The sequence below is a fragment of the Choristoneura fumiferana genome, chromosome 2 (assembly GCF_025370935.1).
Source record: "Choristoneura fumiferana chromosome 2, NRCan_CFum_1, whole genome shotgun sequence".
NCBI lineage: Eukaryota > Metazoa > Arthropoda > Insecta > Lepidoptera > Tortricidae > Choristoneura > Choristoneura fumiferana.
The window spans coordinates 3,665,568-3,687,628 of NC_133473.1; the positions used below are offsets into that span (position 1 = coordinate 3,665,568).

Below are 22,061 nucleotides of genomic sequence, written 5' to 3' on the forward strand. Positions count from 1 at the left end.
GGCGTAGTGGCCATATTATAGTACAAAAAGTTCGAAAACAGTTTACAACCACCAAAAAAACCTGAGACATTATTCAGTAGAAATTGTACACGTTGCGATATCAAAAAACTCTGGTGATTTGGTATATAAGCGTATGTGACAACAGTAAAATTCCAATGTTTATATACCTCTTATCGCTGTCATGTGAATCAAGTTTATTTGGTGCTAATTTCAACCAATATGCTTGGTCCCTTGACGTAGGCACTTGTCAATATGGTTGAACGAAAAGGTGGTGTCAAATCAAATGATGTTCTTGACTTCGATAAAATGTTATGCTGGATTTGGTGTGACAAAGACGATGCGATGTTGTGATGCCATATACCGGTATTTGTACTTGTCTAGATAAAATAAAAGAGGTTCTCAGTTAAGTGAGAAACTACTCGAAGTAAATGAACTAAAACTTTAAATTCCCAGTCCACTTTAATTGTTTTTTGTTAATTGTATTTCCACTTGTACTGGCATCTAAACTATAATATAATCATACTTTTCAAGTCAATCCGATTTTAAGAGAATGGGTGAAATTTAACTTACATATTAACATAACTTTAACAAACTTACTTACAAACCTACATTGGTTAGTTAAATAAAACCGTATACAATTTGTAGTTATAACACCAACTAAGATCAGTGACGTATTATTTATTTATTTATACTAATGTTTATCAAAAGTTTTAAAGGATTAGTGGTTTATTAATTGACTACGAATGCAAGGCAAGAATACATCGTTGAAAAAAAAATATAAAAAAATATTTTTAGACCAAAAAATACCATTTTCATCAATTGTGGCTTCCAAGTGAAATATTAACGTCATTGATAATTAAAAAGCACCGCAAAGTGGTAAAATATTAGGTTTATCCATTATTTATCGATACAAAAGGTACGTGCCGATGACCACCGTTTACTTAAACGATTATTAATCATTTTATCAAATTCTGTGCTTAATTGTTTTTCCTGACTATTAACCCAATTAATAACTTAATTAATATTAAACTTTATCATTATGTCATCGTCAATTCAGAGACAAATTGGCATGTCATAGGTACCTGGGAACTATCTATACAAGATAAAAATAAACGTCTAATCTAACACACCTAAATGGTGGAAAAAATATTTATACCTAATTTGACTGACTAAAAAAGGCTCCGTAGTCGTCTGTAATAAGATTGGAGGCAAAATAAATTATGAAAACAAAATAATCCACTAGCGAATACATAGTATTTACTTATCAGTTTTTATAGTTACCTACTTAGTAGATTTGTAAAATATAAGACACGTGCAAGCAAAGTCATACAAGATAAAACAGTTTAAAAGTGATGAAGTAATCGTTTAAAATAAAATTTTATCTATTAGGATTTATCAAATATACTCATATTTGTCCAAAAGAATAAGCGATAACGAGTTACCAGTAAAACAATTTTCTTTTTTATCTTTCCGCGAAGAAACAAATACGATCGATCATAGGCATTATCGGCACTTTAATTAAAAATGTCAGCAAATATATATATATTTTTTGAAATTGAACTTAATTAACATAGTTGTTTTTTGATTGTTAAAATTCACGTGATAAATGACAGACATTAATTTCATTCATAATTACTTACTACTACGTCTGATTATTAATCACTTAAAATGTGAGAAATTAAAGTTTCAAGATGATAAAACAGACACATTAATTATGATTTGACGTATAAAATTCACGTGATAAATGACAGACATTAATTTCATTCATAATTACTTACTACTACGTCCGGATGACTACCGTTTCCTTAAACGATTATTAATCACTTTATCCTATTCCGATTTGGTAATTGTTTATGTAGCTGATTAATACCCAATGAACAGCTTGATTTGAAAACGCAAGATTTGAATCAAACATGCAAATGTAAAGATAAATAAAAGCTTGTAAAAAAACAGTGACAATCGATTCAGGAAGAATTTTTACCAATAAACTTATTGTAAAAAATATGTCTATGTATCCGTCTGGATTCGATCCCGTACCTTCTGGCTTTATGCGCCAAATACAGTGTTTTACCGGCAGCCAGGTTTTTTTTATGGGAGGTTAAAGTAACGTTGTAACTCAACAATGATATTAATTTAATTAATAAACTAAAATTCAGACTGTTAACTTTCTAACAAAATTATGAGAGTTTACATACATACATAAATAAATAAACCACATAAATTTACCACGAGCTTTGCGGTGAAGGAAAACATCGTGAGGAAACCTGCACAAACCTGCGAAGCAACTCAATGGTGCGTGTGAAGTTCCCAATGGGAACTACGGCCCAAGCCCTCTTGTTCTGAGAGGAGGCCTGTGCCCAGCAGTGGGACGTATATAGGCTGGGATGATGATGATGATGATGATGACATACAAACATACATAGGTACATAATTGTCAGCAATGTTCAGCAAAGTAAATTACAAGAAAGTGTAAATGTCAGCTGACGGATACTTTGATTAATACCTGTCAATTTATCGGTCTGGCAATAATAATTTTGTTAGAAAGTTAACAAAGTCTGAATTTTAGTTTATTCATTAAATGTCATGGTTAAGTTACAATACGTTACTTTAACCTCTCTTTAAAAAAGTCTGGCTACCGGTAACACACTGTATATTACCAACTGTACCAGAGCTGCCTACCAATCTCCCAAAAATTTTAATATCTTGCTTACGCGAATTGTGTCGCGTGGTGCCATCTATCGCAACTATCATAAGTCACGTCTCCTACGTTTTAAATTCTATTTGAAAGGCGTAAGAAATTAGTAAAAACCGGCCAAGAGCGTGTCGGATACGCCCGCAATAGGGTTCCGTAGCCATTACGAAAAAATTAAGTAATATTTTTCTGAGGATTTCGTATTTTATACGGAATCTTCCATAGTTTAGGTATATTTTATCTATCTCTTAAACTACTAATAATTCTCAAGCAAACTTAAACATTATAGTTTTCCTTGAAAGTTTGATATACTTACTACCATTCTGAGTTTAGGAGGGGACCTTGATTTTAATTAAAATTTGCATTTTAAAGTTGAATATTTCGCTAACAAATCGCTGAATCGAAAAATCGTCTTAGCAAGCCCCTAATGGTTTTAAAATACCTATCCAAAGATACCCCACACTATAGGGTTGGATGAGAAAAAAAAATCACCCCCTCTTTACGTCTATGGGAGGTACACTAAAAAAAAATTATTTTTATTTTTTATTGTACCACTTTGTCGGCATAGTTTACATATATATCCGTGCAAAAAATACAGCTTTCTAGCATTGATAGTCCCTGAGCAAAGCCGCGGACGGACGGACAGACAGACAGACAGATAGACATGGCGAAACTATAAGGGTTCCGTTTTTGCCATTTTGGCTCCGGAACCCTAAAAACGTAGTAAAATATTTTTCTAAAATAGAAAAAAAACTAGGTTTCGTTGAGCAAACATACTGCTGATAAAATTAAATGATTTAACGAAACTGTGACTTTTATAATTAGGAACAATAAATACACGAATCTGGAAAATCAGTTGTTGACGAAAGTGATTGCAAATAAATTTCCGAACGGTACCTAAACACAGCCTCTGCCCCTGCGTCAGCATTTCCCAATCCGTCCGCCGAGCAAAAGTGAATTCGTTCTCATTTTCCTGTTAAGACTTGTCGGTTGTCGCTTTCGCAATATTGTGAATCAGAATAGCGATGGAGCATTCGCTATAGTGATGATGATGAAAGCCTTTCGGCCCAGCCCTGACTTCGTGCAACCGGCGACGCGTTGAACGAATTCTTTGTTTATTGCCTCGTCCCCACGCTCACCGAGCAGCGGTTTATTGACAAAACGAGCAATGTATCACAGAAACTCCCGCAAGCCGTAAGTTCGGTTGGTTTGTGGTAATGGACATTGCGAGTCTAAAGATAGGCTGCAAGTTATGTACGATATGAGTGATATTATGACATGATAGTAATTAAGTTGTTTGAGTGTCTTCAATGCGACTACGATTTCTGGTTTCGATTAATAATTTAGGAATTACAAAACACAATTTTTTTGTGCATTTTTACACTCAAATTTGAGACTCTATTCCTGAGGTTGAACGATGTGCCTAGTTTGTACGTCTGTATTAGTACCGTCTTGTATACATAGATAAAAAACATTTACCTATAAAAATTATGGTAGGTAAATGATAGCAAAATAATGTACATATAGCCTACATTCCGCGAAAACGCTGGTAGAAAGAGGCGTATGAAAAAAAGTTTAAAAACGAACCCAATATTATCTCTTTTATTCCAAATCTGTCTTTTTCTGCGACTTCTCTACAAAATTAACTTAAAGAAATAAGCTTAATAACAATTCAAACATTTTATCTCTATTTTCAGATATTAGAAAGTTCCGTACCACAATTAACATATAAAACCTTTCTTTTTAAGCGCTTTAGGTCCCCAAAGTCGTTCACGTTAGTAAAGCCTTCACGTAGGCGGCTACTTGTCTCATGCACCTTGTGGCCTGGTAATACAGCCTTAAATTGCGTGGGTGAAGTTTTAGCCACTGAATCACGTAACAGACTGACCGTTCGTCCTCGACCTAAAAAGACAAAAGTGAAAATCGGACCGCAAATAACAACACTATTCTTTGGATTCTAAGAAGTTACGAAAAATTACAGTTTTTGTTGTTCGTAATTTTTATTCGGGCGTGTATAATTGTTGTGAGTCACTCGCGTCTAAAGCAGGTGGATTGCTTTTAAAATTGTGTAGGTACTTCAAATAACATGAAAGAGAATCTAACGCTAAATCTGCTTAATAGATTAGAATTAGTAAGTACACATCTTTTGCGAACATTTTCAATATACCTTGCCATAATCACCCTGCATAAAAACACGTTTCTTTTAGATTCCTTGAACTTAATTTTATTTTTACTGTTTAGGTTGTAGCGGCCATAGCAGTTTAGAGACACTTACAAATGAGTATTAATAATAATTATTATTATGGGTCAAAACAGCCCTGCGACAGATACACAGACAACGGAATTAATAGGATTCATTTCAAAACGAGTTGTTACACCTTTAAATCGTATGGCTGTTTTGGAGTTTTTATAGTTAAGGCCTTTGGGAACTGACATGTTAATTATAGTTTGATCAAAGTTCATAATAGGGCACATGGCTGATAGATCCAGATTCCAATGCCGCGTTTAAAATTTAAAAAAACAGCCGCTTGTGATTTGTCACTTGGGAAAAACTGCAAAGTATTGCCCAAGCATTATTTAAGTGGGCATAGCTGTCCCATGATGTTCAAAGTAGGACTGTGAAGGCATGTCTTAAGCTCATGACAATTTGTACGGCATCTAAATTACCGTCTTGAAAGTATCACTTTGAATGTTTTAAATAACCGGGGAAAGTTTGCTTACTATTAGTGACAAATTATTTACCATTAAATACTTGAGTTTTTTCTATGTAGTTTGTGTTAGGATTAATGGTTTGCCGTTGGCAACTTTGCCACTGAGTGCTCTGGTTAAATATGGGTTGTTTAAGGCTTGATAAAAACTGAAATATAGTTTGCAGTTACCGTCAAATATGACAACTTTGCCTTCTTTAAAGAACTCTACCATATGCTTCTTCTAGTAATCATAACAAATGTGACATTTAGTCCTTAATGAAATCAGCTGAAAGTAGCATCTGGCCGTCTTAAAATCTAGGGTGAGTGGGCATTTATTGGGCAAGCGTGCTCAATCTTAGTTCTCATCTTCGCTTAGGTACCATCAGGCGTGATTCTGGTGAAACGCAATTTCTGTATAAGTATAACAAAAAAAATCAAGCTTTTGGTTTATAATTTATAATAATAAAAAATAGTTAAATACTGTATTGAAACTCTCAAGGAACATAGCCTGGAATTCCTTGATATTCGGTTAATAACGTCCAATTCAATTGTGGCAATTAGATTGAGTGACAACTTTATATCCAGCGGGCCCTTTGCTAGAAAAAATACACGGAAGTTCGACGCAGGCGTTTTTTACAATAAACTCGATAGAGCATAGTTGTAGCTAATCGGACAAGTCAGGAGAAAAAACCGTCATGTGCGAGTCGGACTCGCGCACCGAGGGTTCCGTACAAGGTAGGTAGGTTATTATCTATGAATATCCAGTGTTAGCAGAGCCCCTCTCTTAAGCAAAATGTACGTAATTTACTCGTATGTACTCGTACCTGGGTCATTTTAGAATCTAAAATTTAAATGTTTACTGACACGGATGGCTAGACAGACATAAAAAATGCTTCGGACTTTTCTTATTGGTTATGCTTCGAACTTTATACCGTTTACTTAAAAGTTTGAGTTTGTGAAGCAGTGGCTTCAGTTGCAATTCTCATTGAGACTTCCGTTTCATCCATCCTAGCTATAGAACCCTAAAAAAATTGTTTAGTGATCTATTTAAGAAATAATTTGTAACTGCCTGCGGAACTGTGCAGACACCGCACAGGACTAACATATATGGAACAAGACGTTATAAACATCGTCATTTAAACAATTATTTATCACTAGCTTATGCCCGCAACTTCGTCTTGTTGATCCATGGGGTTCAAACTATCTATATACAAAATTTGATCAAAATCGGTTCTGTGGTTTCGACGTGAAAGCGTAAAAGACAGACAGACAGAGTTACTTTCGCATTTATAATTATTAGTAGGGATAGGACAAAGAACACAGGCAACTACGAGTATAACGTTACATACTACGCATGTATCACTAGAGTAGACGTAATTATTTAGCTATGTTTTGTTATGTGCTTTCCTCATTACTTAGTTTTCATTTCTGGTTACTAAAGCACGGAAAATTAAACATGTAAATTCAATTGACGCGTTACAAAGATATTGATCAGGTTTCGTGCAGTTTCAAGTCCAAAGACTTAAGCTTAAAGCGCTCGGAAGTAATCACTTGAAGGCCGACGAAAAAACAAGGTTCATTTACAACGCAGTTGTTTTAAATTGTATTCTATTTCGGTTGGACAGCGGTTTAAAATTAAAAGGCAAGAGTAAACAGCGTCGCTGGAGGCGAAAATAAACTCTACTGCTGTGGAAAAACGAGTTTTATATACAAAGCCTGTACTATGAAGTGCAAAATTCGAACCTCGTATCTCGCCATGTCGCTGACGCTTATATTATTTTATATGAAGTGAGAGGGACAGTACGATACGAACTTCGATTTTCGAATGTCGTAGTAACCCCTCAGATTATATAGTGTGAGTTTGTGTGCGATACAGTTTTTGTGCGTTTGCAAAGGTTAGGTAAGAACAAAAGTTGAATACAACTTCGTGTTAAAAAGTAAATGTGAGAGATAAAAAGAACGATTTTCTCGAATTTACTACTTACAATGTGGACACTGTTTTGTAAATGATTTAAGTAACACGCTTTATTATTTGTTTATGAGTTTTGTATGACTGTTTGTATTCCAAATATATTAATAAAATAAAATAAACGTGAGTAAAAAAAAAAAAACGAGACTAGGAAATAACAGATACCATTGCTACCCCAGTCTACAATTTGCGTAGACTTTTGACTGTAAAATCAGATAATAGATTAGTGTATCTCAAAAAAGTTCCCAACTTTATACACCATTTCATCGAAATGACCAAATCTTTAATCACAGTAATCATAAAAAGTGAATCATGAATTTTAACGCATGATTGTCGTTCGACGCCGTTTTGTGCTGCAGTCGGAAATGATAAGTGATTCTATCTCGACATTTTTCTATTGTTCTCGGCTATAATACGTGTTAAGTTAGCAACAAATCTGTTGTAGCCATTTTATTGTTATTTAGAGTCACGACTGTGTCAAGAAAACAGACAAAGTAATACCTTGTGGTCATTTCGTGCACTGGAGCTAAACGTTTAAAAATGGTCCAGTTGAAAGTAATTACGAACCGTGGTAATAAAATTCAGTATTTTTGACATCTATCTAGACCGGGAGTTATGGAGGTTAAGAGATCCTTTGCACAATATTTATGGCACTGTAATAGTGTTAGTAAAAAAAAATAGCCTTTTTAGAGTTCCGGAGCCAAAATGGCAAAAACGGAACCCTTATAGTTTCGCCATGTCTGTCTGTATATCTGTCTGTCCGTCCGCGGCTTTGCTCAGGGACTATCAATGCTAAGTAGAAAGCTGTAATTTTGCACGAATATGTATGTATACTATGTCGGCAGAATAGTACAGTAAAAATTTAAAAAAAAACGTTAAGTTGGGGTTATTTTTTTCTCTCATCCAACCTTATAGTGTGAGGTATCGTTGAATAGGTATTTTAAAACCATTACGGGGTTGCTGACACGGTTTTTCGATTCAGTGATGTGTTTGCAAAATATTCAACTTTAAAGTGCAAATTTTCATTAAAATCGAGCGTCCCCCCCCCCTCTAGAATGTAAACCGGTGGATGGAAAAATTTGAAAAAATTCAGGATGGTAGTAAGTATATCAAACTTTCCAGGAAAACTATAACGGCTAAGTTTGCTTGAGAATTATTAGTAATTTACGAGTAAATAGCAGCCCAAGGTATAAAATATACCTAAACTTGGAAGATTCCGTATAAAATACGAAATCTTTAGAAAAATATAACTTATTTTTTTCGTAATGGCTACGGAACCCTATTTTGGGCGTGTCTGACACGCTCTTGGTCGTTTTTTATCTGTAATAGACGCTCTGACAAAGTCTGACTCGTCAACTCTATGCAACAATTGTTTTGACTCTACAATTATAGTACCTATACTAGCATTAGGAGCCAAAAATGTATTTTATTTAGTACCTATGTCGAGTTTCACAACAAAAGGTAATACTATGAAACCTGTACAGTAAAAACATGACTTTTACTTATTGACAGTTAATTTCTTTAATTAATTGATTTTTAATACTTATAAAAATATTGCGAGATATAATTAACTTCATCGGTACTCGTAAGGTATTTAATCTGACCAAACACCTGTTGATTGATTTAACTGTAAATTTAACTTATTAGAAGTGTAAAATCAGTAAGTATTTTAAGATAAATATTTTCGGGAAAAAATATCTGCGGTCGTCATCTACAAAATTAAGTACACATTTGCATGGCATGGGTGTGGCCTGTAATATGAGCAAATAATTAAAACATAGATAATACTCGTCAAACTGAACAACATTAGTTCAGCGACTTTTAAAAATAGTTGGTTTTTTAATTATTATTACACTTAAGTTTATTCGAAGAAGCAAAATGCTTGATGTTTGTAGCGTGAACCAGCGACGTCAGTTGGGTTCTAGAATGGCGTACATTGATAGCAGTATTTAATTTGTATGAAAAAAGGAAGATTCAAAGACTCCATTATGTATAAAAGTCGCTGAACTAATGTTGTTCAGTTTGACGAGGAGGATCTTTGTTTTAATTTTTTGCTCGTATTACAGGCCACACCCGGTATTATATGCTTAAAATTGTTTAAGACCCAAGGAAGGACATAGAATAGTTTTTATTCCAGAAAATTGCGTAATTCCCGCCAGATAACGATAAGTAAACGAATTTTCCGCAGACAAAGTCGCGGGTAACAGCTACTAGGTTGTAAGTAGTGTTTCCACTCAGTTATAACTGGTCGATTACGCGAGAAATCGTCTAATCTACTTAATTATACTCCATCTGATCGTGTGTAGTCATCAGCGTGAAAACAGGTGCTAATAAAACATGTCTAAGCCACCCACGTATAAAGACTAAATTAGATTGTAGTCGCGCGCGAAATTACGCCTTTAAAGACACTTGAGTCGCTTTGATTTGCCGTTATCTTCTTTAATTATGTATAAACACATAGTTAATGTTCCTTGATATAAATTCATATAAACAGTCCAATTAGTAAAAGGACTTCGTCATTTCTACTAATATGATATACCTGCCTATATAGGTAGGTACTAAAGTTAAAGCTCATTTATAATATAATTGCACAAACATTTTTAATAAATAAATAAATATCACGGGACACTTGACACCAATTGACCTAGTCCCAAACTAAGCAAAGCTTGTAAGTATGGGTGCTAGGCAACGGATAAACATGCTTATATAGATAAATACATACTTATATGCATATTAAACACCCAAAACCCGAGAAAAAACATTCGTATTAGTCATACGAATATCTGCACCGGCCGGGAATCGAACCCGGGATCTCAAAATTCGTAGTCAGGTTCGCTAACCACTTGGCCAGCCGGTCGTCAATAATACGACAATTTATGGCAGTGCGTGTTGTTATGCCTTTAACACCTAAAATAATAAGAAAACTTCTTATGCTTTATGAGAAAGACTTATAAGAAATTTAAACGCATTGATTGTTATAATAATACGAGACCATACTAATTACTAGATGTTTTTACACATATATGTATTTTAATGTGTATGATCTCATATAGCAACCAATGCAACTGAATTGCTTATAAGACATTTCTAATAAGAAAATAAAATTTCTTACATTATAAAGCATTAAAAGCCTTTTTACCTCTATGACGTTGACGACTGCATGAATTTAGAATAGCTTGCTTTAATTTTAGTACGTAATGTTGGTAGTAGTTAAATCTTAAGATAAGAATAAGCTACAGTTTATCCTGAAAAGAGAAGGGTGTTCTTCTTGCAATGAAGACCATAATGTAATTTTTGTGAATTAAATTATATCGCAGAATTTCTTTTACAGCCACTTATTAGGTGACGCGAGCAACGCTACGGGCAAAAGCTAGTTTGTTTATGCATTGGGCGATTACATCATTTTATTCAAGCAACGTGTTTTTTACTAGGCAAACAGTTATTAAGCTAAGTGATTTTTTACTCTTGATGTTAAATATAATGGGCAGATCGTTCTTTGTTCTTTAATATAAACAAATGGCAAAAATTAATGGCTCTACTAAGTTACAAACTGTTTTTGTAGCAAGAAAAACGAATGATTTTTTACTGTAGAAAGAAGTACTTACTAAACAAGACTCATGTAAGAATTTTTTAGACAAAAATGATTTCGGATCGCCGGGCGGGATTCGAACCCACACCTTCTTAAACTCGATTCATGTACCTATACTTACGTATTTTCTTCAATTAAGTTTATCATCAGAAAACGAATACTAATTCGACATGGTCCAAGTGACATAAAAGCCTATTATAGTCAATGCTTAATAGACACACGCCATCAGACGAAGAATCGTAAAGTATTCAAGAAGGCATAAAAAGCTTCAAAGCGTGGCACCTAAAATGCCGCTAGCGAATACCGATGCACGTTTATGCCATTTTAGACCCCCTTCTCAGATCGTGACGCACGCGCGTCAAAATACACATTTATTTCCATTTAATCAAGGCATTCACAACACCGTCGCAACGAAGAGATGCACAATGAATATTTACAAGGAGGCTTCGCTTCCCGGGGCCCGTTTCACGAACCTAGAAGCAACCAATCCAAATGCGGCAATTCAAAACACTCAAAGTGCAAGACGTCAATTGCTACCACTTGATACATCTGGAATTGTATCTTGTTGCTTTATAAAACGGGCCCCCTGTTTTATATTATGAAAAACTGTTCACGTTTTATGCAAATACGTCGAGCGTTGAGCGAAAACTAGAAAGTTGACGCACACACACGCGCGCACGACTGTGTGTGTAAACCGGCTAGGTTTCATAATTTTACGCACATTCATTATGGACAGCTCATTTATTTAACCAATCAGAAATGTAATATTAAATCATTAAAAGCTTACCGTGTCTGATTCTTCAGAAAAACCCGATTCCCATAACATGTTTGCGCTGAACAGTTCGGCACTCAAAAAAAAAACGAAGATCACAAGTTTCTATTCTGGGCGTTGTAAACAATCAGTCCATATCTTGGGTTGGAAACGTGTATCCCGTGACGTGTTTACAAGTTTGGGGATATCGCGGGAACGCGCGAGTGTCAAAGGCGGCGTCTCGACGCAGTATGCGCGAGCGCCGGGCCCGAGCATGCACGAAGTCGCCCGACCGCCGCCGAAGCCGCCCGACCGAGCCGACCTACTTTGTGGAAACGCCTCCGAGTGGTCGAGCTGCGATTTTTTTTCCATTTTCCAATGAAACACAATACCTACGCAGTATTAACTTAAGTGCAAGCAAGTTAACAAGCATTTTTACTAGGGATTGCGGACCGGTTTACCGGCCCATATAAAATCCAATAAAAATAAACTTAATATCAAGCACCACAATTTAACCTTTCCAGTCTTGATTTTTTTGTATCAATAACTTCACAAAATACGTTGAATTCTTCGAAAAAGGTTCTGAGTTCAAAGTTAATCAGATTTAGCTTGCTTACTTGTTGCTTATAGAAAAAAATATTTTTGGAAGGGTAGCCAGGTAAAGATAGGTACCTAGGAAACCATAAGAAAGCCACAATAAATTACTTACAGCACAGTGAAGAAATATGGCTTTTTTCTTTTACCCTTTTCCAAAAAAACTCGAACTCGCAGACAAAAGCTTTCCTAGCTTCTTTTCTATTGACGTAGCAAACTTGATCGGCTATTGTAGTGTGGTGACATTTGGCAACACGAACAGCTTAAATGTCAACTTGTTGCAATTATGATGTCTGAATTGTGAGGTATTGTGCATTTTTAAGTAGGACTGAATATTAAAAGCCAGTTTTATTGATATGTAGAGCTATATTTATAAAAAAATAACGTTTGACTTTTTGCTTGCAATCAAAGTGCTAATTATTTACTTAAAATTATGCTATGCGCAGAAAGGGTTCATTTTGAACCAAATATATTATGAAAGGTTACACAAACTTGTTAATTATATATGTTCATCAGAAAATATTAGAAACCGACCGAATGGAAAATGGACCGAATATAAAATTAATTCAATGGAACTATATACTTACAACTTGGAAACTCGGAAAGGTGCTACATTTCAGGAGAGCGATTTTAAATTCAAAATCTCTTTCTGCGTTGAAGGCGTTGCTACGAACATAAACATGATGAATAATAAATAAAAAAACAAAGTTTTTTTTTCATGGAATTTCGGTAAAGGCATACCGATTTTAACCGTTTTGGAGGTAATCAAGGCTTTCAGTGAGATGTATCAAATGCCAAAAAAAACTGTAACTAGCTGAAAAGTGTGAAATGATTCATGTTAAGACGTATTTACTGTAGTTACATAAAAAACCCGTTGTTTTAATATTTTAAAACGCATTGATTATCATCATGTCAACCGAAAGACGTCCACTGCTGGATATAGGCCTCCCCCAAGGCTCTCCACTCAGACCGGTCTTGTGTTTTCCGCATCCTCCGCGATCCCGCGATCGTAACCAGGTCGTCGCTCCATCTTGTTCCTACCGACAGCTCGTCTCCCGTTCCGCGGACGCCATTCGAGAACCTTCTGACCTCATCGGCCATCAGTCCTGCGAGCAAAGTCCCACTGCAGTCCCATTTCAGTTTTTCAATTCTTCGGGCTATGTTGGTAACCTTAGTTCTACTGCGCATAATCATCATTTTTGATTCTATCCCGCAGAGAAACCACGAGCATAGACCTCTATAGCCCTTTGAGTGACTTTGAGCTTCCTCATGAGGCCCATCGTTGGCGCCCACGTCTCAGAACCGTATGTCATCGCTGGCAACACACACTGGTCAATGATTTTTGACTTCAAACACTGCGGTAATTTACGAAAAGACACTGTGAAGCTTCCCGAACGCTCTCTTTCTCGAAGTTGGACCTACCTAACTGGACCGTTTGTCCCAGGTATACATAGTCGTCAACAACATCGAGCGCAGAGCCTGCGACTATTACGGGAGCTGGCACTTTCGTCTTGTCCATGTTCATTTTCAGGCCAACTAGAAATAAAATTTAGGTAGGTACACAACCACAGTATAGGGTAATACACACCTATTAACTACAATAAAATATTAACTTGCAGCAGTTGTCATCTTAAGTTGAAAAACATTGTTATAATCACATACTAATCAAATAAACCTTATGAAATTCTAATTTGTGAACCTTATTGCAAAATGGTATTGTGTACATTACAGATTTCTATTTAAACTCAACTTTAATCTCTGAGAAACACAGTTCTTTTCTACTTCGATTTATATCCCATCGATCACTTCAATTGTAACAGCAAAAAACTCACGGAACCAACTGATTTCATATCTTAATTTGTTTCTTAGAATGTTGAGATTTTTTATTGTAACCACATGTTCATGTATAGAAATACATAACCCAGTGCGTCAAACTGAACGAAATGGATTATCCTACGCCATAACTATGACGAAGTGGATTTTAATCCGTCATACTAGAACGGGGTTAGCGAAGGATTCTACTAAAAATAGTATTTTATGCAACAGTTGTATAATAGGGTTTAAAAAAGGTGAGTGGCGTGAGTTACGATGTGAGCTTTAGCGAACATCGTAAGAAAAGACGCCACGAGCTTTTTTTTACTTACTTATACAACGTTGCATACAATACTTTTTCTTCGACTGCGTATTTATTAATTACAATACAAAATTAGAGAAATAGTAAACTTTAAATGTTTTTATACTTTAGTAAAAAGTACCTATGGCAACCGCAAAGTGAAGGTAAACAACAATAAACAAATGAGAAATATGAAAATTACAAAAAAAAAAAGTAAGTGCTTGCAGGGGTTGCAGTATCGTTTTAGCAACATTACGATACAGTGCAGCAGGGCTACTACGAAACTCAAAATTCGAAGTTCGTGCCGTGCAGTCCCTCTGACACTTATACTATTTTAATACCAGAGCGAGAGGGACCGCACGACACGAACCTCGAGTTTCGAGTTTCGTAGTAGCCCAGCTGTTATGGAGAATAGACAATATAGACTTTTCCAGAATCTTGTTACGTATGCTGATTACTGTTTGTGATTAAGTAAATCACAGATTACAGTATAGGAGTAGAAAAAAGTGTTATAGCTTCTTAAATAATCAGATTTTTTAATATTATTCGCTATTATTTTTATCTGTCGACTACAGTTCATTATTTAATAAACTTTTTTATCCTGGCAACTCTCTAGTTTCTTTCAAATCATCATCCCAGCCTCTATACGTCCCACTGCTGGGCACAGGCCTCCTCTCAGAATCTTCAAATTCTTCAAATAAAAGAAGCAAAAATAAAATCAAAACTTTGAAAGCTGTTACTTAGCTGCAATTGAAGTCTTTACAAATATTGAAGTATCATATATTTTTGCTAAGCCGTAGTAAACGAGCACAAACGTAGAGTGTTTGAATTACCATCTTTGTATTAGATTATTTTACACTAGCTTTGCCTATGGCTTTGGTTGAAATCGAGAAAATAAATTAATTTAATTCCATTAGACCATTTATTTCTAGCAACATTGCCTTTGTGTAGCTTATGCCCATGTTTTTGCTCGCGGCAAACTTAGATTACCGTCTTCTTAGGTTTCCGTAGTCAACTAGGAACCCTTATAGTTTCGCCACGTCTGTCCATCTGTCTGTTTGTCTGTCCGCGGCTAAGCTCAGAGACCGTGATTTCTCTTTAATAACATTTTGATGATAGATACTCTGATGAAAAACAAAAGCTGTTTTTTTATTAAGCATTTTACTTTCAGCTCACTATGAAATATACTTAACGAGTATTTGTATTATATACTTCTAGGTAAACTATTTTATTTTTTTCAAAATAAGTATACTCAGCCAAATAAACCGCCCCGTGTCATACCAGGCGCAAAAAGATTTCAATTGATTGGATTTCAAAAAGTTGGTCTCTCCAGATTTATTTATGTCTTATAAACAACATTCTGTTTTACGTTTTACCCCTAATTGCATAATTAATATAAATATTAATGAACTAAAACAATTACTTTGCTCACCCGCGACCTTATGATAGCTACGCTTATGCAAGATATGCGTGTTCAAGCAGTTCCTCCACCTACACACTGCAAAAACACACATAAATCACATAAACCTATCTATCACCACCACCTCACTACACGGACGCGTTTAGAACTCAACCAGAGCTCATCTTCAGAGCAACACAACCGTACACCATGCTACTAGATGTTCGATATCTTGTATCATTAATTTTTCAATATAAATAATTTACATCTAACCAAATGTAACCAAAAATTGTGAATACTTACTCACTTTGCTGCACTCTTAATGGCGTGCGGGGCCTTCTGTCACAGATATCTTGAATACCTACTAGGAGGTCTCTAACCGTATTAGTTTTTCAAGTAGTAATTTTAATAAATACATTTTTAATTTTTTCATTTTTCATTTTTCATTAAGATATTCAACACGAGATCACGTAGTAGCACTATCGTAGATCCGCAAAATGCATCCGCTAAAAGATCCTTGTGCTACGAAAACCTTTAAGGAAAACCCCACACAAATGAATTATTTATTCCTAATCGTAATGTACAACTATATTTAATAGAGCCTTCAATGTAGCCTTGCAAAATGGTCACTACTCACTAAGTACTTATAAAATCAGTCGTATCTCAAGATCAATAATTTTATTAAATGAACTTAATTGAATGTCCTTCAAAGTTTGGTTTGGTTTAGTTATTGAATTGAGATAATACGAGCTTTATTCAAATTAGAGACGAAACGTAGCATACAGTTGGCAAAGGGTAGAGCAACTTCTATAGTTACTAATTTAAGTTTACTGTTCGGTTAGTAACAAGGTTTGTAACTGTTAATATAAGTTTGTAAAACGAGACTGTTATTTCTAGGCAACAATTATCTTTATGATAAATGAAAGTAATTTATGACTTAATTTAAAGCGATTAATGCGGTTCATTTTATGGTCACATATAAATTCAAGGACATTCGTCATTATAACTAACTAGTAATTGATTGTAGGTATGCATTGCATTCACATTTCCATGTGCTGTTCACTGCGTTTTAACTGCATTCTGTACTAGATTGCTTGCAGTAAACTAATTAATTAGGATTTTGATCTGATATTATAATTTATGTTGTCTTTCAACTTATAAATCATAGAAATGCCTTGTCGGCGTATAAAATTATGTCAAACTCTTTTTCTAGCCAACAGGACTATATTTGTTAATATACAATAGAAAGAGGAAAAGGCCCAAAATAGAGCCCTGCGAATTTCCCAGTTTCACTTGTTTCCTAAATGAGTGCGCTCTACTTACTTCCACTTTTTGGATTATTCAATCAGTTTTTCTCGGGATAGGACATCAAAATTAACAATGCATTGGCGGAAAACTTATTGTGTTGAAGATTGTGAATAAACGTTTCATGATCCACGAAATCAAAAGGTTTCATAAGGTCATCAAAGCGCACCATGTCATCTCGCTATTTCCCGTGCATTAATGAGTGTCCTCGCTATATCTGTACTAAAACGACATCTTGTTGAACCCAATTTTTGATTGTGTTTTTTATTATATATGTACTCTGTGGTTTTTTGGAATCTTTTTGTATTTTTTATTTCAATTCCAAATTTTTTGTTACTTTTACGGTCATCCCGTAAAACCTATATCGAAAATACAAACTGAAATATAGATGCACTGAAAAACCAGAAAAATACGACCAGCACTGGGAATCGAACCCAGGTCCTCGGCATTCCGTGCCGTGTGCTATACCGCTACACCACCGCTGGACAACGAGACAGACACAAATTTCTCCTATGCACCTCATATCTCAGCTTGTGTTGTTTCTTATTTAGCCACTTAAGCAGCGACACTAGCGACATCTATGCCGTAGCCCTCATCGAGAAACTTTTCGGCACTCCATCAGAACTAACCGCTCACCGTTATTAATGTTTTTGACGTTTAAATAGTTTATTAGTATCAAAAAGATAAAGCAATTAGGTGCGTTTATTCTTCTCACACAAAATTCAAATCTTTTGTCAAGAAGACAATAACATCTAAGGCGTATTATAAAGTTATTGATTATATCATGGTCAGGGATATTTGGAAATAATTCCGATCCGCATTGACGATCCCTTACTTCAAATAGCGAATCTACTGTGTTAAAAATTAAGTTGAATTAAATACTTGTGATGTATAGATATCATTTAATGATATTGTAAATATCTTTAAAAAAATATACCTCTTTGAGTTTCTTGCCGGATTCTTCTCAACAGAGGTGTTTTCGAACCGGTGGTAGATTTTTTTGACATTCATAAGTGCTTGTTATAAGCCTAAATTGAATAAAGATATTTTGACTTTGACTTTGACTAAAATCTAAAATTACTGGGTCAGATTTACTTTCCTTCGAAATTTAATTTCGTTAAAGTTTTTACTTGTTAAAGTTGACGTCCTAGATATTAAGTATGGTATTATCAGATGAATAAAAAAAAACTGTTTATTTCTCTGAAAAATTGTTTCTGTTGTGTGAATGATATATCATGTCATGTAAATTTAACCGAAATGCCCGAAAGGTAGTACTCAATACTCTTAATTTTGGAATAAGAAAGAATTAGAAGCTTCTGCTTTTGTAGCAGAGAAGTAAAAATAAACTATTCTTCTCATGCGAGTCTTAACATTACTTTTCTTGCTTGCCTTAATTGTTTTTTAATGTAACTAGTTGACAAACTAGATACACAAGTTATAATGTTGCCACTAATGCTTTGTACCGTTACAATCGTGTGTTTTGATTGATAATGATTTTTGCTCCATTTTATTCTAGCGCTTAATTCAAGTGGCAATAAGTGAATGCTCATAATTATTAACGTGTTGAACTTAACTGCCACATGGTAATCTGATAAACAACTTTATTATTGCATCACCGTTGTTCATATTTTTCTACTAGACTTTACCCGCGACTTCACTCGCGTAACCAGATCTAGCAGTTGAATTGAAATTCCAGGATTTTCACACGCGAGTTCCCGAAACTTACATCGTGGTTTTCATTTACGTGGCATAATCCAGCAATTCATGTCACGAGATTTAGCGGTTAAAATTTTCGGATTTTCGGAATGGATAGCGGGTCAGCAGGACAGCAGATATGAAGTTCGAATTTTGCACTTCGTAGTACAGCAAGGCTACAACGAAACTCGAAGTTCGTGTCGTGCGGTCCCTCTGACACTTATACTATTTAATACGAGAGCGAGAGGGACGGTACGAAACGAACTTCGAGTTTCGAGTTTCGTAGTAGCCCTGCTGGGCCTGTTCCTTATCTCTTGTAACAGGATCGTCATGTTTGACCGACCCTTAAGAAGCATCGCATTCAGGATAAGATGACATTAAAAGCAGTAAGCGATTCGCAAACGACTCACCCGCGGCGACGGACGAAGAGTGACACTGACTGAAGACCTCAGTCAATTTGATAAGTTGCTCACAATCTCACTCATATTTTAATGCAAAAGTGTGTAGCCAGATATCTGGATTACCACATACCCTACATTTTATCCCGATATTCTGACGGGATTAGGATAAATTGCCACATTTTCAACCACTGGGATTAAAGACATAAAATTTGGTTCGGGTGTTTTTATGCGATGTTAATGAAGTTCATTACAGTGTGTATTTTTGATACTACCTCAAACTGCAACCAGACAAAGATTTAAGTGCTGTGAACCGATATCAAAACAAATTGTTAAAGCCGTGGTGGCCTAGTGGTTTGACCTATCGCCTCTCAAACAGAGGGTCGTGGGTTCAAACCCCGGCTCGCACCTCTGAGTTTTTCGAAATTCATGTGCTGAATTACATTTGAAATTTACCACGAGCTATGCGGTGAAGGAAAAACATCGTGAGGAAACCTGCACAAACCTGCGAAGCAATTCAATGGTGCGTGTGAAGTTCCCAATCCGCACTGGGCCCGCGTGGGAACTATGGCCCAAGCCCTCTTGTTCTGAGAGGAGGCCTGTGCCCAACAGTGGGACGTATATAGGCTGGGAAGAAGAATTAACTACCAGAGCGTAATTAATTTTTGAAATATTTTCGAGCAGCAATGTAATGCGTACAAAGCGTTCTGTGACATCTGTCACGTCAACAAGTGCGACGTTTTGAATAGAAACAAATTAGTATCGCGTAGTGATACATTGCGTGCTAATTAATTTTGTACGGAAGAAAATAAGTCTAATTTTTTTTACTAAAACATAATAAAATATGATTATTAGGGACTCCACTAACTGCCCTTAAAGTTTGAGGTAGTATCAAAAATACACGCTGTATAGTCGGTTACAAGTGCTGTTACTCGATTTGTAACCTCTTTTTTCCGTTAAAACAATTGATACATTGTAGAAGGTAACAATCCAGTCCTAATGTCCCTTCTTTCTTTCTTTCAGTGTGGCAATGATTGGTTGGGACCCCCATAATTTTTGTTGTAGAGGCAATATAAATTCATAAATATAAATTTTTATGTATAAATTTATATTATAGGCCATTATAATTACGTGGACGGTATAGGTACCTACTTAAATGCCGTCAATGCAGACACATACATTCGCAGCAAAATTAGGCTATGTAAAGTAATTTGTCTTAGAGCGCAAGTGCGCCTATCGAATTAGGAGTCGAAGTAGTCGTCGTGGCAGAAATCGATCGATTATTTATTCATTTACGTAACCCTAAAAAAAACTGTCATTTCGGGGAAAAACTCTTTTTGAATAGTAGCTGGTTATACCTAATTGGTATTTACCACAGAATTGCCGTCATTCGTACGGGGCAATAGTTTTCAAGCTAATTACTTTTTATTCACTGCACCAAATATGAAACCTCTCAAGTAGAGGATAAAGTTAGGTAACTTAACTAAAGGACCGGTTACTTCACGCTAGGTTGTGTATTTGTGGTAGGACTTTCCTTAAACCTTTATTGGAAATAATTTTAACTGGCGATCATATGTCAGTAAAGTTTTGGACATGGTTTTCCGTGTTCTTATAATGGGAACATAGAGGATGGGAGAATAATATGTTTTGCCATCCTGTTTTATCTGAAAAGTTCGTATTTTTAGTATTCCGTACCTAAAAGTTAAAAACGGGACCTTAATACTAAGACTGTCGTCCGTCTGTCCGTCTGTCTTTCCGTCTGTCACCAGGCTGTATCTCATGAACCGTGATAGCTAGACAGTTGAAATTTTCACAAATGATGTATTTCTGTTGCCGCTTTAACAACAAATACTAAACAGAATCAAATAAATATTTAGGGGGGGCAAAAACGTGATTTTTTAGCCGTTTTTTGCTCGATATTAATAACAACAACAGGTAGACGCTTGAAATATTTATAGACGTAAGTATACTTTAAAAACCTCATTATAAAAATAAATAATTAAATTAAAATAAAATAAACATTGAAAAGGGGATCCCATACAACAAAAGTGTTTTTGCTAATGTCTAATGTTGTAGATAATGGTACGGAAGCCTTTCGTGCGCGAGCCCGACTCGTACTTGGCCGGTTTTTATCTCGCTTTTTACTTCAGTTTACTGAAACTAATTGAGACAAGCAAGATAAATACGAACTTAGCCGACAAATACGATGGAAAACATTTTGCACTAGATTTGGCACGACTTCAAGACGACTTACGACGGAATGTAGAAGGTTTAGGGTGAAGTTAGTCGCTTAGACTTAATATGGCAAAGTTTGTGCGAAATCTACCCTTTTGATTACAATTATAATTGTTATTTGTGTCACAAGGGAGCAAAATGGTGTATTTACGGCGAGGGCGTACATTGAATCCAGAATGTAGCGAAGGATTCTACAATAGAATCCTGAGCTTAATGAGGGATTCAAGTGTTAACGTTCAAGGTGTAAATAATTTTGATCCCGAGTGGCTCATACAACTTTTCACACCGAGCATTAAGAAACTGTAAAAAAAAAATTTAATATAATGGAAGAGCAACCAGCATAGAAAATGGCGTGGTTTTACAATTACTTATCAACTTCAAAAAATTGCATTTGCAATGAAACACTTAGAAAAGGCTTGTACAGAAAAGTGACACTTTGCACCCACTCATCAAGGAGAAATAGTTATTTGTGCGAGTGTTGATTTTGAATCCCGAGTAAGCGAAGGATTCTACAATTGAATCACGAGCGATAGCGAGTGATTCTAGGTAAGAATCATGAGATCAGCGAGGGGACACACGAGATACAAAAAAACTTTGGTCTCGTGTGACACAAACAACTTTTCACCTGAGC

The 22,061-nt window shown here is 35.5% G+C and overlaps 1 protein-coding gene across 1 annotated transcript in view; it reads right to left on the minus strand.

The window, feature by feature from the left end:
• LOC141445665 (DNA-binding protein D-ETS-4-like) overlaps nt 1-11,953 on the minus strand; it is a 46,189-nt gene extending 34,236 nt beyond the window's left edge. Inside the window, exon 1 of the mRNA XM_074111533.1 lies at nt 11,728-11,953. Coding sequence (XP_073967634.1) covers nt 11,728-11,766 — 39 coding nt within the window. The 5' untranslated portion in view covers nt 11,767-11,953. The remainder of the gene's footprint in view (nt 1-11,727) is intronic.
• Nucleotides 11,954-22,061: the final 10,108 nt, after the last annotated feature.